The 17,684-nt window shown below is 33.3% G+C and overlaps 1 protein-coding gene across 2 annotated transcripts; it reads left to right on the plus strand.

Annotated features, from left to right (window-relative positions):
• Positions 1-1,106: 1,106 nt before the first annotated feature.
• Positions 1,107-17,362, plus strand: LOC128559863 (uncharacterized). Of its 2 annotated transcripts, none has more exons than XM_053552659.1 (9): positions 1,107-1,397; positions 2,553-2,732; positions 4,651-4,772; positions 5,913-6,039; positions 6,949-7,122; positions 8,039-8,164; positions 12,307-12,348; positions 15,643-15,721; positions 16,186-17,362. In XM_053552659.1, the coding sequence occupies exons 1-9, from the start codon at positions 1,331-1,333 to the stop codon at positions 17,111-17,113; spliced, it is 1,845 nt and encodes a 614-aa protein (XP_053408634.1). In that variant the 5' UTR covers positions 1,107-1,330; the 3' UTR covers positions 17,114-17,362. The 2 variants fall into 2 exon arrangements, with proteins under 2 accessions (XP_053408634.1, XP_053408635.1); XM_053552660.1 differs by having other exon boundaries at positions 1,109-1,397; positions 4,651-4,763; positions 16,186-17,361.
• The last annotated feature ends 322 nt before the right edge of the window (positions 17,363-17,684 follow it).

A 17,684-nucleotide genomic window follows, 5' to 3' on the forward strand; every position in this document is an offset into this window, starting at 1 on the left:
CAGACAGTTTCTCGAATGAATCAAGTTATTCATTGCCTTAAACACTGTTAAATCAATTTTTCTGCAGTTTGCCCACATTTGAGCAAATTCAGCAAAAGCATTCAAAGTTTTTTATGCAAATTACATAACGTTATGTCTACATATATACGCTATGTGCTATATGAGAATGCAGACTATTCCAGAATTGCCCTGCACATTCTAATAACGTCTGGCAATATTGGCATTCTTCAAACGCATAGGTCAAAGAATAGTCCGTGCGTATTTAAGAAGTTGGACAAAGTTAGAACCGCCTCTGATACAGTGAGATATGAACACTTTATAAATATATATATATATATATATATATTGACTTCACATGCCTTTCCAACAGTATTTAATTATAAAAATACAAACTAGTTTCGCCTATCGGCTCATCAGTGTACATACAATGTAACGTAACTGTTAGAAAGGCATGTGAAGTCATTTTATTTATTTGATTTATAGACTTCCATCTTGTGCCGAGTCTTGTCATTGTCAATATATATATATATATATATATATATATATATATACGACTAGACGCAGGGTTCTTCATGACCGAATGGATATGGTTAAATCACTTGTCCCACACCTATATAGCCTCACTCAAGGCGTTGAATTTTTCATGTGAGAAGGCCATCTAGTTTGCTGACGGAAATTCGTTGGTTCTACCCAGGTTCCCGCCCGTAATGAAATAATGCACGGAAGGCCACATGGAGTCGTCTTCCACAATCAGATCTGGAAAGTCGCCATATGACCTATAATTATGTTGATCCAACGTTAAACCCAGCAAAAAAGAAAATACGACTGGACATACTCACAAAAATTAGGTAGAAATAACTATATGTCAGCTTGCGTCCAATTTCTAAATATAACTTTTAGCATTTGCTTTGTACTGGCAAATGATTACAAATAAAACCAATCGATTGTGTTGAACCGGTATTTTGAAAAATAAATGACTGCCATATTTATATTGCACAACATGATATTTTTTAGTTAATCTTAATCTTAATGTTTTCTTGTTAATTATTTGCATGGTAAAACAAAGGTGTTGATGCGTTCTAAATAAAACAATTTTTTGAATGCTTATCAATTTGAAAGTAACAGGAAGTAAATATTCCGAAAGCCGTGCATGTTTATATCTCATTGTAACCTCCATTTACCAATACGGATAGTGTAATATATTTCACATGCTGTTATCTCAGATACTTCAAGTATTTACATCCGCTTGTAATTTAATAAGTTAAAATTTATATCAGTATGACTCCCACTCGTTATCGATAAACGATATTTGAAACAGATAATCAAAAAAATGTTTCTACTTATTTGGGATATTTTCTTGATTTTATGTCAATTTCAAGAGATCAAAGGTTTGCAAGGTAAGTACAAGTTATTTTAAAATTCGTGTTGAATTAAATTCCAAAATAGTCCATTTTCAGTAAAAAGAAAGCTTAGTGTCTATTTCCTTTATATATGTCATTTTCAATTGAATCAACAGTTCTCAACATTAAAATGTCAAATTGAGTTGTTCTGGTTATTCTTAGATTGAAACAATAATAAGAGAGATCGATTCATTGTGAACTTTCGTTTGGGTTTGCTATATCAGGTAAAGGAATAATCTGGAGCATTATAAACTAAACGTAAATGTACCTATGTAATAACAGCTATGATTATTCATAATGTCTTGGTCAACTTCTCTCCATTTAAGGCCGACTTTGGTTGTCTAGGGAAACTTTTGGATGATTGGCACATATCACTAACATCTTGTGGGTTTCGGCCATAAAGCTAACAAATTTATTGGTATGAAGTTCAGGGTTTGATAACATCTGTAGAAATTTATGTGGTTATCTCAGATTATCTCAGGACATTAAAGCACACAGAAGTTTTGCCCAAAAAATGTGAGAAAGAAAGAATCAAAATAAAGGAACCATATATCAGTACTGTACTTTTAACATAACATATTACAAATTATTATATGTTCTACAAATTTCAGTGGCCGAAACCGCTCATCTTCTTTCAAAATATATTTCCTGTTCAACGGTTAGTGTGTTTTCCTCACTAAACATAACTTTCTAGAAATGGAAGTTTTATACTGTTTTCTGTGAAATTTGGAATATTTTACAAGTGTTATAAACCTGAATATATATAATAAAACAGTTATTGACTCTTGAACATATCCAATGGCTCAAGAGTCAATAATTGTATAATGTTTAATGATACAATTCCAATGAAAATCAATTCATTTAATTTTAGTTTCAGATATATAGCTATATGAACACTGATTAAATAAAACATGGCAATGCAACGTTCAGCTAAAAGGATAAATATATATATATATAATATAAAAATAGTATAACTATATCATAATCTTCATTTTGCATGTGCATTCAAGTTAAGTGATTCTTAAACTTCAGCATCAAAGCCAACATTTCCTTAATGTTTAAACTGTCTTATATTCTATAACAGTGTTTTAAAAAAATATATTATTAAGAACTGTAAAGTGGAATTATGAGGCATTTTCCTGTACCTTTCAGCTACAAAAGCGTATCATCAATCGCAAGTTAGTTCTACATGGATAAATTCGACGAGAAAATGCACCCTTGGGACGCCACCAATAGAGTATACTACAAAATCCGTTAATATTTCACAAGAATATGTTACTGAAGATTTATGGGTAGGATATCATTTAGCGAAGACAACATTTGAGTTTCTAGGTAATGTTACTGTTTACAATAAAATGTAGAATATTGTTGATAAAACATGAACTCCTAAACTTGTAACAATTTGTAAAAAAGGTATTTAATAATGACTGTCATTTGTGTCATCTGTTCATTATAATCTGGTACTAACCGGCCAAAGATTTTAGAGCTGTAGGTTGAAAACCTTACAATTTTGATGTTGTGTTTAAAAATGTTTAAATTAGATATATATATATATATATAATCTATGAGGAATTTCTATCTTTGTTTGCAAAATTATACTGACGACAAATTAATAATGTTTTAAATTTCTGCAGTTTGAACTCGGTATATGGATTGTTAAAGATAATATTATTCAGTCTAAAAACAATTCACTACATTAATTATCCATTAAAATGAAACCTTTTTGTCAAAATACAGTCTATGTGTATGACCCTTTTAAAAGCAATTTTTGTATGACCCATTTTAAAGGTAATTTACACATTCGTCTGTGTGTTCGTGTTATATGTAACATATAACATATCATATAATATCAGAAAAATGTTTCAAACTCTTATAAGATAATTCACATCCAGTGTCAAATCTGATCTGAAATTTTGATAAAAATCATATGTTAGATATTACACTTTATAAATAAACACTTGACATTTAAAGATATCTAATGGCCATATTTCATTAAAACATTTTATCTTTGGATATTTACTTTGAATGTAAAAAATACCTACCAAATGTATTCAACTTTATTAAACATATATATTAAGTTTGCATATTGAGCAACTTCAATAATAAATGTCATGAAGTAACAGACGAGTGTCAAAATAATCAAGCTTTTAGTTGTAGTACATTATCTATACTGTGTTTTGCTAAACGTGTATGCAGTGTTAATTATGTATTTACATAAACTTTATGAAGTAATTGTTTATGCTTTTAAATATGAAAATTGATTCTAATACACCTGTAAATGGAATGACCACTCTAATATATATATATATATTTGTGAGACATGAAAACAGAGATTTGGATATATATATATATAGGCAAATGTTGAACCAGTACGAATTTGTAGTACAATTCGGGTTCGTATATAAAGCAGCATCGAAACAAATCTGTCTGGGTTAGTGGACTTGCTGTGTGATGTGCGTGTTCATTTATACTGCTAGGCGCTTTGCCGTAATTGTTCTGGTATATTGTGGTGGTGATTTAGTTCGTATAAATTCTCTCTACTATATAATGATTTATAATGCGAACTTGTATCCTAGCGGATCTCACGAATGGTAAAGTCAACTGTTCTAGATATAATTCTGTCCCTTAATGCAACCTATCTATATATATTCAATGTATCCTCGAGATCCAGTTAACTTTCAGAGGGAGAAAATTTAGCTTCTCAGGTCCCGGTCAGTTAAAAAGACTAAAATGTCACTACTGATTTGTGAGACATGAAAACAGAGATTTAAGTATAAAGGTGCAAATGTTGAACCAGTACGAATATGTAGTACAATTCGGGCTCGCACATAAAGCAGCATGTAAACTAATCGTTTTGGGTCAGTGGACTTGCTGTGGCATGTGCGTGTTCGTTTGTACTGCTAGACGCTTTGCCGTAATTGATCTGGTATATTGTGGTGGTGATTTAGTTCGCATAATTTTTTAAATTAACACCTACCTATTAATGCATTATAATTCAGGTACCAGGAGCATGCACGATACATAACAGGTATCCAGCACAAGGAGGTGTTCCATGTGTTAATTCCAGAATTTCCTGTCTTGCAATATAATGATCAAAGGTTACATTGCTAAAAGCAGAAGAGATGGCGGGGGTCCTAACACCAATAATACGTATAAACTTAAGCGCAGGCATTGCGAATATTACATTCGTGACATTTTATTTGGTTCCAATCAGAAGAATCACGACTCTTAGTGTTATTACTTTTTTCAGGCTGTTACCAGATAGAAAACCACAAAACATCACATTCATACGATGGCAAAGTTCTAGGACAGTGTTGTTCAGCTTGTGAACATACATTATACATCGGTATAAGCACAGCAGGCGTAAGTCCGGTATTAACTGCTATTTTAGTTATAAAATAAAATCACGTAAGATATCATATCAATATTAAAGGGTAAATAATTAATAGACGTCAGCACTGTGCTTAGAATGCTGACATAGTGGTATTTAAGTGTTCTCATTTTCAAGCAATTTCGTTCTCTCGTCCAATTTCTGAAGGTACCATGTTTTGTGTCGAAAAGAAAATCTTTATTATAGCCTTTCTTATTCCATAAGTAATGTTTCAAGGTGGATTACAATGAAGAACTAATTTATAAATTTTACGAGTTTAATAGTACCAAAAGGTCCATCACAGAATAACTGTTTTCTTTTGTGTTTCCATGATGATAATTATATGTTTTGACTGAAATACAAGTATATAGTTACCCACTGACAGCGACATATATTAGATAAATTAATGCGTTTGCGTCTACAGATTTTATTGAATTAATGTAGCAGTATGCACAATACTGGATATATTTAGTTAAGAAATAATATACCCCAAACAGTGATTTGTCATTGAATAAAATCATTGTTTGAAGTTTAGATGCGAAGGAATTGTATCACGAGGACGCAGCCCGAGTGATATAATAATACGGATCTTAAAGACAAACAAAGATTTTATTCATGAGCAGATCACTGTTTGAGATATATTTTTTCGATTCTAACAAGTTATCAAGGATTGTTATGTTCCTCATTGACGATATCTATCAAATGTATGACTAATTTCTGTTGATTTTTTTTTTTCAGCGCACCGCTATGCCGTCTTACGCTATGACGTAATAATTGTGACGTCAGAAAAATGAATTGTTGAATAATAACACACAGTTTTCCACCTTTTTTGTTTAATAGGAAAATAAATCAGGTCTTGTTTGAATTAAGTTTAGACCCTACTTTTGTTTATGTAGTGTAAAATATTATTTTCATTTATTTTTAAATTATACTGAAAAAAAGATTAAATAAGATAGCAGATGATTTAATTCGAGAAAGACCTCCTGTCATCTTGTAGTAAAGCTGTTTCATACCTGTAATATCAGGGTGACTTTTATGGATTATGAATGTGGAGTGAAAAATAGCTCACTAGGTTATGGTGGGTCTTTTGACACAATATATATGAAAGTTGTTCTAGTCTAAAAATAAAAATATATTTTCAGTGTTTTTGTACTGATACGAAGCCTACAACAGATACTCATCTACTAAAATGTAATCAACAGTGTGATGGGCAACATATACCTTGTGGAATATATAGCTACATGGCATTGTACAAAGTTATTTTGACTGGTGATTACATTATTTTTTAGTTATTCAGACATTACTGTACACACTAAATATGACATCAAAATAACATTTGTGACTATTTGATTAACGACATTGTGTCTGAAATCATTAGTCCTCCCCCTCTGATTCATGTGGGGAAGTTGGCAGTTACTTGCGGAGAACAGATTTGTACTGGATATAGGTACAGAATCCAGGAACACTGGTTAGGTTAACATGACTGTAATACTGTTGAAAAACGGCATTAAACCCAAATAACATTTGAACATTGGGAAGTCATTGACGATTCATGTTTTTGTCAATAAAACATAATCGAACGCACTTATTATTTGGTGCTAATTTACACTAATCAAGTTCCTGAGATTATTTAATACAAGAAAGTGAAATATAAAAAGTGTCAGGCTGGCTTCCCAAGCTAGGGACAAACATTAAACAGCGCCGATATTTTTTTTTGTAAATTTTAGAACGAAATACATAAGTATGATTTATAATTGGCTTGGTTGCCTTATATATATGATAAGAATGGATTGGTCATTTACTTACAGTCTTCCTATTTGGCAAAGTTAAAAGCATTTACATAATTATTAGACTATATGCTAATATTATTTCTGGTCTTTTTGGATCATAAATATTCTTTGATATTTAATAATAGAGTTTCACTTATATCGATGCAAAGAGGCAAGGTGACATTACTGAACACTCATGAGCATACACAATAAAAGTGAGTTATATGCTATTAATATGTTTGATTGCGCGTTCTGTACTCCAACATGATCTTCTTTTAGCATTCATTGTTCATTCATCATATAGCCATATTATGTAACTTTTAATAGTTGTAGTAGAATTGATTTCTTTCAAAGCCGCTACCAACAACTAAGATATGAAATAATTTGCATGTTTCCATTTTATTTTAAGATAATGGTACTGAACGGCTCGGCGACAAATATGATCGTCCATTGAACACATCTGCGCATAGGTGTGTGGAATACAACGGTCAAATCACATCGTCTGAAAAATTATCACTGGGGAATGGTACTGGTCTTTGTTGGACAGGGATCACTAGACGTAGAGTTATTGTAAGATATAATGGTATGTCATTTTAACCAGTAAACATGAAGTTTACAATCTATCTCCTGCAATAGTATTTTCTCAAATGTGACCGAATTACTTTTGATCAAATAAACTTATTACTTCCTTAATGTCTGGGACAAAGTCTACCATAAAAATGTTGTAGTTTCCACTCATGACATTGGACGTGATAATAAGATGTATTGTAATGTCATTAGTTTCAAAATTGTATTTAAGTATAATCTAGTTTCAATGCACTGATGGCAGATACTACCTAAATGTATGAACAGTTACTTTTCATACTTTCAAACACAGTGCTTCGTTTTGATGAACATTAACAGTGATCAAACTGTTAGAACAATTAAAACCAAATATACTTTAGCCCCAGCAATTAATATAATACCCGCTTAAAGCTTTGCCGACTGAGTAACAGCGATGAAATGCCCTGACAGAGGACACACAGAAATTACAACAGCCACGATTCGGACACAATATGAAAGCAAGAAAATGCTGTTTCTCTTTTCATTTTAACTTCTCCAGAGATACTGAGTACTGCGTATAAATTTCGTATGATTTTCTTATTATACATATTTACACAAGCATTTTGTATTTTACGTAGCTTGTTTCCAGAACGTTACTGTAATTTTTATTAATTCTGTCATGTAACATTTTCACATGGTGTGGATTAATCAGTGAACAATTTATAAAGTTATTTTTGTTTTTGTTGTCAGTTTGTTTCACTTTTTCTTTTTCTTTTGTATACAAATCCATACTGACATTGCTGTAGTGTTACACTTGGTGACACTGCGCACTTGCAGTTTTGCTTCTTTTTGGACATTTGTTCTTTCTCTCCACCAATACGTCAACACAAAATATAGGTAAACTATTCGACCTCTATAACGAATTTACTTATCTCATATTTTCCTTTTTTGCACAGTATCTTCTTTTGATCCGACTACCTTAAGTAAAATGTCATTTGGATATATCTACAAAAATGCAGCTGGTAAAGTATTGCTTCGTTTCGCAAATAATGCGCAACAAAAGAGAGCACTATGTACAGGAGGTACGTATTTTTATGCTACTTAAACAATCTTTAAGATATGCAGCAAAAATTGTGATTCTACAGTAACTGATATGTAATAGTTATTGTTCGAGGAATAGGTCTGCATTGTGTTTATAGACCTGTGAGGGGTGAACCGAGCGAGCGTAACGAGCGAGGTTTTCAAATCACCTCACAGGTCTATAAACACTATTCAAACATATTCCGAGAATGATAACTGACTTACCTACATGCTTCTTTGTTTTACATAGTCCAGACTGGTTTCGGATTTGAAGAACGTTTGTAACGTGTATGTATGATTAAAAAAATAGTTAGAAGAAGGAACAAGACAATATGTGCTACAATTTATCGGATACTATAAATATAACAAAAGGTCCAAATTGCTACGCACCTGTAAATATATTTGTCAGCAACTAGGACATGACCTTTTGTTTAGCATGAAAAATCCGTGCACATTTGTGAAATATTCGGCAGATTATAGTCACTTTCTGTGGTCATCAATGTGTTTCTAGTCAATTAGTCAGAATTTAACGCGAATGGTATTTTAAAAGTTGGGGTTTTTTTTGTCCCCAAGATTGACATATAAAAATCGCACTGTCCGTCTATCCGTGCGTGTGTGCGTCCGGTAAATTCTTTTTCAGGATGTAAGTCTTCCATCCATTAAGGGATTTTGAAATAACTAAGCATAAATGTTGACCATAATGAGACGACGTGTCGTGCACAAGACCCAGACCTCTAGCTCAAAAGTCAAGGTCACACTTAGAGGTCAAAGGTTAACATGGTCTGTTTCGTGTCCGGTCCATAACTCTGCCATCCATGAAGGGATTTTGAAACAACTTGGCATAAATGTTTATCATAATGAGACGATTTGTCATGCTTATGACCCAGATCCTTAGCTCCCAAGGTCAAGTTTACACTAATAATAACAGGGTTTGTTTCGTGTCAGATTCATAACTCTTCCATTCATTAAGGGATTTTAAAATTACTTGGCATAAATGTTCCTCAAATTAAGACGACGTGTCAAGAGAAAGACCCAGACCCCTAGCTCCAAGGTAAAGGTCACAATTATAGGTCAAAGGTTAACATGGTTTGTCTGTTTTTTGTTTGTTTTTTGTTTGGTCCATATTTAACTCTGCCATTGATGAAGGGATTTTGAAATTACATGACATACGTTTTCCATATAATGAGATGAAGTTAAATGCGCGGGACCCAGACCTCTAGCTCCAAGGTCAAGGTCACATTCAAAGGTGTTTCTTGCCTGATCCATAACTCTGCCATTTATCAAGGGAATTGAAAATAATTCTACACAAATGTTAACCATATTGAAGAGATGTGTCACGTTTATGACTGAGGCCTCTTAGGGCAGGGCAAAGGTCACAAAATGATATGTATTTTTTGCGCATACAACTGCGGTATTTTTCGGCCTACTTCGGGGGCATTTGTTACCAATTTTTATAATTATTATTACAAACTTTAAGTTTATTTAGTTCTTTAATTTGCTACCTAAATATACATTGGCGTATAGAAAGGTATGGGTATAGAATTACCATTTCATTATCACAAGAAATGCTTTCATAATATACCGTGATCAGGTACACGCCAAGAAGACACAACGAAATGTGCTAAACTGCGCGCACAACATCGAGAAGATATTAAAACCTTCAGTGTTTTTGACAATTAAAGTCATGAGTACAACTAATTAAGAAGCTTGTAGTTGGAGGCCTCTGTTTTAATTGACATGGCAAGGATTTGAATAAATATTATATAGTTTAAAGTCGTTCTGGTCCTCCACATCTGATTCACGTAAAGAAGTTGTCAGATACTTGTGGATGTAAATGAAATACAAGTATAGAATCCAGGAAACTGACAGTTTCCACGAATGAAAGGTCGACAAAACTTTGTACAGTGCAAAATATCTTATGATATTGAAAGGCATAAAATGTCAACTGTTAATTTGATATAAATTAACGACAGTCAGCAAAATAAGAACATTTTTCAGAAAACAAGAAATGTACTTTGACCAGTTTCCCACCAATTACTACTACCTAAAAACTGGCTTTAAATATGTCTAAACTGTCAATCTCATTTCAGACATGTTTGGAATGTATCACGATCATTAAACTGGGCTATTTTTCTAAATTTATGTTCCATGTTAATTGTACAGAAAACCGTCACAATTTACTATAGCAGATTAATGAATAACTTGGAGGAACTTTGTGTTGTTTTTTTTTTTGCAATTATATTATCATTATTTTTCTTTATAAAATAAAATGTCCTGTTTCATGAAGGATTCTCCTCCTAGATGGATGAGTTTGCTCATATATACTTTCAGACAATTATCAAGACCTGTTTTGAGTTTAATGTTAAAACTTTATATTAGGGATGGGAACGAGTACTGAAATCAATATTCGAATATTCGGTTTGCCATATTCGAATATATTCGAATATTCGGTTTGTTTTAATGGAAGCTTTGAATTTTTATGAAGTGATTGCCATATACTTGTTTAAAAAAGTGAATCGTCGTAGTAATAAGGCCTAAAATAATGTTTGTTTCGGGTAACCCGACCCTAGCGTTTTATTTCACAATTCTGTCAGTTTAATCATAAACATATTTAATTAATTCAGTGTTTTAGCTTCAAAATGATACAAAAGAAATCAAATCGATTATGATTTAGACCGCGGCAACTTTAACTAAAAATAGCAGGTCGTCTAATTTAAGCACGTGTCGCGCTGTTGTATTACTGCCGCCATTTTGAAAATTTTCAATCGGCGTGTAAAAAGCCGATAAACTTAACAAATACAGACTTAAACCTCCTTCAACATGATCTTATGCATCAATCATATGTTATATCTTGATTTTATTATAAACTACTTTAAAATTTATTTCGAATACGGCCGATTGCGGGTGAAAACCGATTCTGCGGACGGTCTGAAATGTCGTACAAAATATTGTAGAAAGATCGACAATATCTACATTTGGTATTGATTTCGAAAACATTAATTGTAAAATTTGTTACATAAAACAGGCGTCAATAAAAATGAACAAATGATAAAAAAAGCATCATATTTACACCTGTGGCAAACTGTTAATCCGTAACGATGACCCCTGCTAATTATGCATTGCAATTTTCTTGTTAATTGGGACAATTTTTGACATATATCTGACACATTTACGCCTGTTGCACACTGTTAATCCGTAAAGGTGGCCCCTGCCAATTATACATTGCTATTTTCTTGTGAATTGGACATCTTTTGATACGCGGTAAACAAACACAACAGAACAAACGGATTTATTCTGCAGAATTAGCATGCTTTTATTACCCAAAATCAACGAAACTTACTTTGAAAAAAAAACTATACAATAATTTACGAATATTCGAATTTGATTTTCATATTCGAATATTCGACCGATTTTCGAATATTCGAATATTCGTTCCCATCCCTACTTTATATGTTAAATACAGTCATGTTTAGAAGAATTTTCAAGATAAAATTATGTAAAACTGGTCTGAAATTTCTCACTTAAAACGTACTTTATTTTGAAACAAGTGATATTATATTTACGGAGTCAGTCACGCGTTCACCTTAAATGACAGGCACGGATTTCTCATGATTCTACTGTATTGTTTCGGTCGCTTACACATAACTTTAAATTTAATCTCTGACGAGTGCGCAAGTGTGTCGACAATTTGGTTTAGTGGTTAGAGTATTGGACTATCATCCGAGCGACTTGGGTTCGATTCCCGCTACAGGCATTTGAGATTTTTCGTGTAAACAGTATAGGTATGTCAGGTCTGGAAATTGTTATAGACCTCTTAAGTGGTCTATAAGGTGTTTATAGTCCTCATCGGAACAAAGAAGTCGGTAGGTAAATTCCAATTAATATCCATATTAAGAAAACTATACAGCTTATCAAACTTCTGAAATATTAAATCACTGCTAGTCCAAGGTGAACATATTATTTGTTTCAGGCAAGTAACACGCCGTTTCACAGGTCTTTCAAATATCTGGTAGGAGCTTTTTTCACCATCTCACACTTCGACATAATACTTTTGTAGCATTTGTCTCTAAGTCGACTAAAAAATAAAACTTAACATTATTCACATTATGGAAATATGTTTACTTACTATATAATCTTTTCACAGCCCGCTTAACGTCAACAGGGCATTCTACAGACGGGAACTCAGGTTCGACTTAGTTATATTGCTTTTAACCATGAGTTGGCATGTGTTTTACAAATGACTTCGAAAATGGTTCGGATATTTTGTCCCGTTTGTTTGTTTGTTTTAGGTTTGACGCCATTTTTTCAACAATATTTCAGTCATGTAACGGCGGGCAGTTAACCTAACCACTGTTCCTGGATTCTGTGTCAGTACCTAACTTCCCCACATGAATTATCACAGGTGGAGGACGAATGATGTCAGACACAATGTGTTTTGTCTCGTATTTAAGACTTTTTTTCAGAATTCTGTTCCTGCATATTTTAGACCTGTAACAATAAATGCACACATGTTTAATATTTATTTTGTACACTACATTTTTTATATATGAAAACAGAAACAAAAGCTCGTCGAACACGAAATGCCCCCCTTGATGCATTCAGTAATTGCACAAGGAACAGAAAGTATATGCTCACTGTAAATAAAAGTTCTACCATTCTGGTTTAATCAGACCTTAATCTTTAACCTATTAACCAAACAAGAGATTACACAGTGATCTTGGCACCATCCACTGAGCCATTTTTGAATGTTCCAAATTTCAAACTAGCTCAAGGCCAAAATCAAGGTCAAATTTCATTTCGGTACAAAACAATGTGTATGTTGTCCAAATTTGAAAGCGGTGGCTTGAGAAATGTGAAAGTAGGTCACTAGATCAATTTCAAGGTCAAAGTTCATTTCGGTAGACAGAACTATGCATGTGCTTCAAATATGGAGATTGTAGGTTAAGAAATGTGAAAGCAGGTCACTAGGTCAAAATCGAAGTCAAATTACAATTCAAAACACAAAAATATGCATGCTGTCCAAATTTGAAGCCTGTAGCTTTAGAAATATGAAAGTAGGTCACTAGGTCAATCTCAAGATCAAAGTTCATTTCAGTACACAAAACTATGCATGTGGTTCAAATTTGAAGGCTGTAGCTTGAAAAATGTGAAAGTAGGTCACTAGGTCAAGATCAAGGTCAACTCATGTCAACGTTCATCTTTCCACTCAAAACTATACATGTAGTCCAAATTTGAATGATGCAGGTTATGGACATGAAGAATTCTAAGTTTTTCGTTATATAAGTCTATATAAACCATGTGACCCCTGGGGCGGGACCATATTTGACCCTAGAGGAATAATTTGAACAAACTTGGTAGAGAACCACTAGATGATGCTACATTACAAAATATCAAAGCCATAGTCGTTGTGGTTTGGACAAGAAGATTTTCAAAATTTTTCCCTGTACAAGTCTATGTAAACCATGTGGACCCCAGGGAGGAGCCATGTTTGACCCTAGGGGAATAATTTGAACAATCTTAGTAGAGAACCACTAGATGATGTCATATACAAAATATCAAAGCCCAAGGCCCTATGCTTTTGGACCAGAGGTTTTTCAAAGTTTTTTTCCATTAAAGTCTATATAAACCATATGACCCCAAGGGCGGGGCCATAATTGACCCCAGGGATATTATCTGAACAATCTTGGTAAAGGACCACTAGATTTTGCTACATACCAAATATCAAAGCCCTATGGTTTTGGACAAGAAGATCAGAAACCGTTTAACTGTTCCTGGCCAATGTGACCTTGACCTTTGACCTAATGACCTCAAAATCAATATGGGTCATCTGCTGGTCATGGCCAACCTAACTACCAACTTTCCTGACACTAGGCCCAAGCGTTCTTGAGTTATTGCCCGGAAATCATTTTACTGTTCTTGGTCACTGTGACCTTGACCTTTGACATACTGACCTCAAAATTAATAGGGATCATCTGCTGGTCACTAGATTTTGCTACATACCAAATATCAAAGCCCTAGGCCCTATGGTTTTGGAAAAGAAGATCAGAAACCGTTTAACTGTTCCTGGCTAATGTGACCTTGACCTTTGACCTAATGACCTCAAAATCAATAGGGGTCATCTGCTGGTCATGACCAACCTAACTATCAATTTCCTGACACTAGGCCCAAGCGTTCTTGAGTTATTGTCCGGAAATCATTTTACTGTTCCTGGTCACTTTGACCTTGATCTTTGACATACTGATCTCAAAATCAATAGGGGTCATTTGCTGGTCATGATCAACCTCCCTATCAACTTTTGTGACCCTAGGCCTAAGCGTTCTTGAGTTATCATCCGGAAACCGTTTAACTGTTCAGGGTCACTGTGACCTTGACCTTTAACATACTGACCTCAAAATCAATATGGGTCATCTGCTGGTGATGACCAATCTTCCTATCAACTTTCATGATCCTAGGCCCAAGCGTTCTTGAGTTATCATCCGGAAACGGATTGATCTACATTCCGACCGACCGACCGACAGACCGACCGACCGACATCTGCAAAACAATATACCCCTCCTTCTTCGAAGGGGGGCATAATAAATGTTAAGTGTTTACAAATTTTACATGTACTGTACCTAAAATAAAATTGTCTTGTGGTTAAATTTGCGTTAGTTATTTTTTACTTCAAAAAATACCATACGCTTTTCTCAAAACAATGATCTTTCCTCAAATATAAACTACATTTGTAATTTGTTCAACGAAAATTATTAGAATCTGTATCAATCTATTTGTTAGTTATTTGTTAGTCGAACATCTGTCCTTTAGAGGAAATCTGCTAATAAAAAGATACAATTTCTTATACAAAAACTTGTCACTATTAAAACAATTCAAAGATGTGTCAATAGCAAAACAATTCAAACAAGTATCAATAGAAGTGTCAATGGCAAAACAGTTTAAACATATGCCAATAGCAAAACAATTCGAAGTACTTGATGTGAATTGCATATGTCTATTGAGTACTTTTTAGTATTGTAAATGAATGACTATATTTGAATTACACAGCAATCATAACTGGATGCTTTACCTAGCGCTATTGTTCTGCTCTTGGTATGATTTGTTTCAAATTTGTTTTCTCTGCATGACCTACGATGTTCATAAATGAACCTGATGTTTTATTGGTTTAATATAATTACTCAGTCAAACCGAACCTGTTATTATGTTGTTTGTTTGCACCCACCATATGCGTCCAAAGGATCTTTCCACAGATTTCATTCAACAAAGTTTATTGCAAACATTCTTAAATATTAAACGAAAAAATGGCATTGTTTGAATTTAGTATTATCTTTAACCTCGAAGCTAACAAAACTTGGCAGAGATAAGCGTGCTATTTCATTAAGTCATTTTTCTGAAGTAAACAACTAAAATGAAAGGCCATGCCATTAAAAATGAGAATTATCCAACAAAAGCATTTTCACATAAATATATTGCTAATTTGTTTTAGGTGTTGGTATTGGTGTCTCTGTCGCTGCAGCAATAGTGTTCATCGTCCTTGCCAGTGTGTTTATTGTTCTTAAAAGACGGTATACAATTGTTCTATTTACTTCAATCTCTAATTGTTTAAGTTACTATTTATTCTAACAACACCCGATTTATTTCTCTATTAAATAAAAAAGCTTAAAAGGTGAAAACATCATTCAAGGCGGCGTGCTGTAAAAGAAAACCACATAGAACAGGCAAATAGTTGGTGATTATCTTCAAAGATGTAGATAATAATCCTTAATCATATGTTATGAATGAAAACGTTGTCGTTCAGATGCGTATCATATATATTATATCATATGTAATTTCATCTCCAAACAATGATTTTATTCAAAGGCAAATCAGTACAAGAGATAGATTTATTCTTGGACATATTAAGGTCTATCAGCATAAACCCAGCATGCGACAATGATATTTCAATGTTGTTTACTTCATAAACATACTATTAGAGTTATCAGATGTTCAACTTGTAGACTAACAGAAGCAATTAATATGCATTTTGCAGAAAAAAACTACCAAATTTGTGTTCAAAAACGATGTTGACTAAAGAATTACATCGCACGGAGCCAGAGATTGAATTGTCTAGTAAAGCAGTCCATTGTTCACACACAAACCCGTCTTATGACGTTCTTGACAAAACATACGTACAAAGTGTTGGCAGTCAAAACAACACTTATGATTCAGAACCCAATGCAGTTATTGAGGGACATAGAGGTGACTCTGATCAACATATGGATCACCAACAAAAGGCCAGTAATGATGCACACAATTATTTTGTTCTTGAGAAATGCGATCTGGAATTGGACCAGGATGTTGCAGATATAAAGAATAGCAGTAATAATTCACATAATTACTTTGTGCTAAAGAAACATGCGAGAGATTCTAAAGAAGCTGTCATTACATGTGACGCAGCAAAACCTGGAAATTATTCAAAGGAAGAGGATGGCGGAAATATTTATAATACAATAAAGGACACTGGAAATGCAATACACGATCATGTATATAATACAACGAAGAAAGAATTACAGAAAGTTGACGCAACATATGACACTGCAGAGAAGGCGCGTGATAAAATGAAAGCCAGTGCTGATAAACGCTATGATGAGACCGATGAAGACACTTACAACCACACTGATAGAAAGGCGCTAAATAGATCAGACAATGTTTACGGCATACCATTTCAACCAAACGCCTCGAATAGAGAAGATGTCATTCAGCAGTTTGACATGACAGATCAACTTGATTTAGACACGTATAACCATTTAAACAGCAGGTCAACAGACAACATCAAACCAGACAGTTTATATGGCCTACACAATGAAATGAAAGGTAAATACAACATGCGAACGAATCCGGAAGAGCACTACGCCATAACGCACAGCGAGAATGTGTTAACAATAACAGATAACACTTACTCAAAAATAGAAACGTAGTATTAATGTAGGAAATTTTTATAAATCATACGTGTGTATATCAATGTGATAGTATAGAAAACATGTTATGTTATCATTCTAGAGCATATGCCACCCTTGCATAACTTCTATGTGCTTGAACAACCTTTTTAACATGTTTCTGTTAATGGAACAGATCTTCTTCATACTTAGATGAAGACAATAAAGAATATGTAAATACTAAATATGCAATATCTGAAAAAATATTGTTGTTTTCTTTTCATTCGATACTAACGGGAGTTTACTTTTAAATCAAACATCCTGAAAAGTGTATTTAAATTTGTTTTACACTGTTTTTCGATACAAAAATAATCCATTCAGAGTTTTATTCATTTGTAAATTCCTACGCCCATGGATGAAAATTTAAACTTTCTAAACCTTGATAAAATTTAAATGTTCTATTTTTAAAGTAGCATTTTAAGTGAACATACAAATGATGGCGAAGTTCATCTGAATGCTATTTTGAAACAATTATCAAAATTAATTGCAGTTAGAAACATTAAATGCCATTTCAAAGAGGTATTCAGGCTTTTTAGCAAAACATAAATCCATA

This window comes from Mercenaria mercenaria, chromosome 10 (assembly GCF_021730395.1).
Source record: "Mercenaria mercenaria strain notata chromosome 10, MADL_Memer_1, whole genome shotgun sequence".
NCBI lineage: Eukaryota > Metazoa > Mollusca > Bivalvia > Venerida > Veneridae > Mercenaria > Mercenaria mercenaria.

Excerpts from the sequence above, each read along its gene's own strand:
- LOC128559863 (XM_053552659.1), top strand. The coding sequence starts at position 1,331 with ATGTTTCTACTTATTTGGGATATTTTCTTGATTTTATGTCAATTTCAA. Across the intron at positions 4,773-5,912 it reads GCACAGCAGGCGTAAGTCCG|TGTTTTTGTACTGATACGAA; the intron begins GTATTAACTGCT and ends ATATATTTTCAG. Across the intron at positions 8,165-12,306 it reads GAGAGCACTATGTACAGGAG|CCCGCTTAACGTCAACAGGG; the intron begins GTACGTATTTTT and ends ATCTTTTCACAG.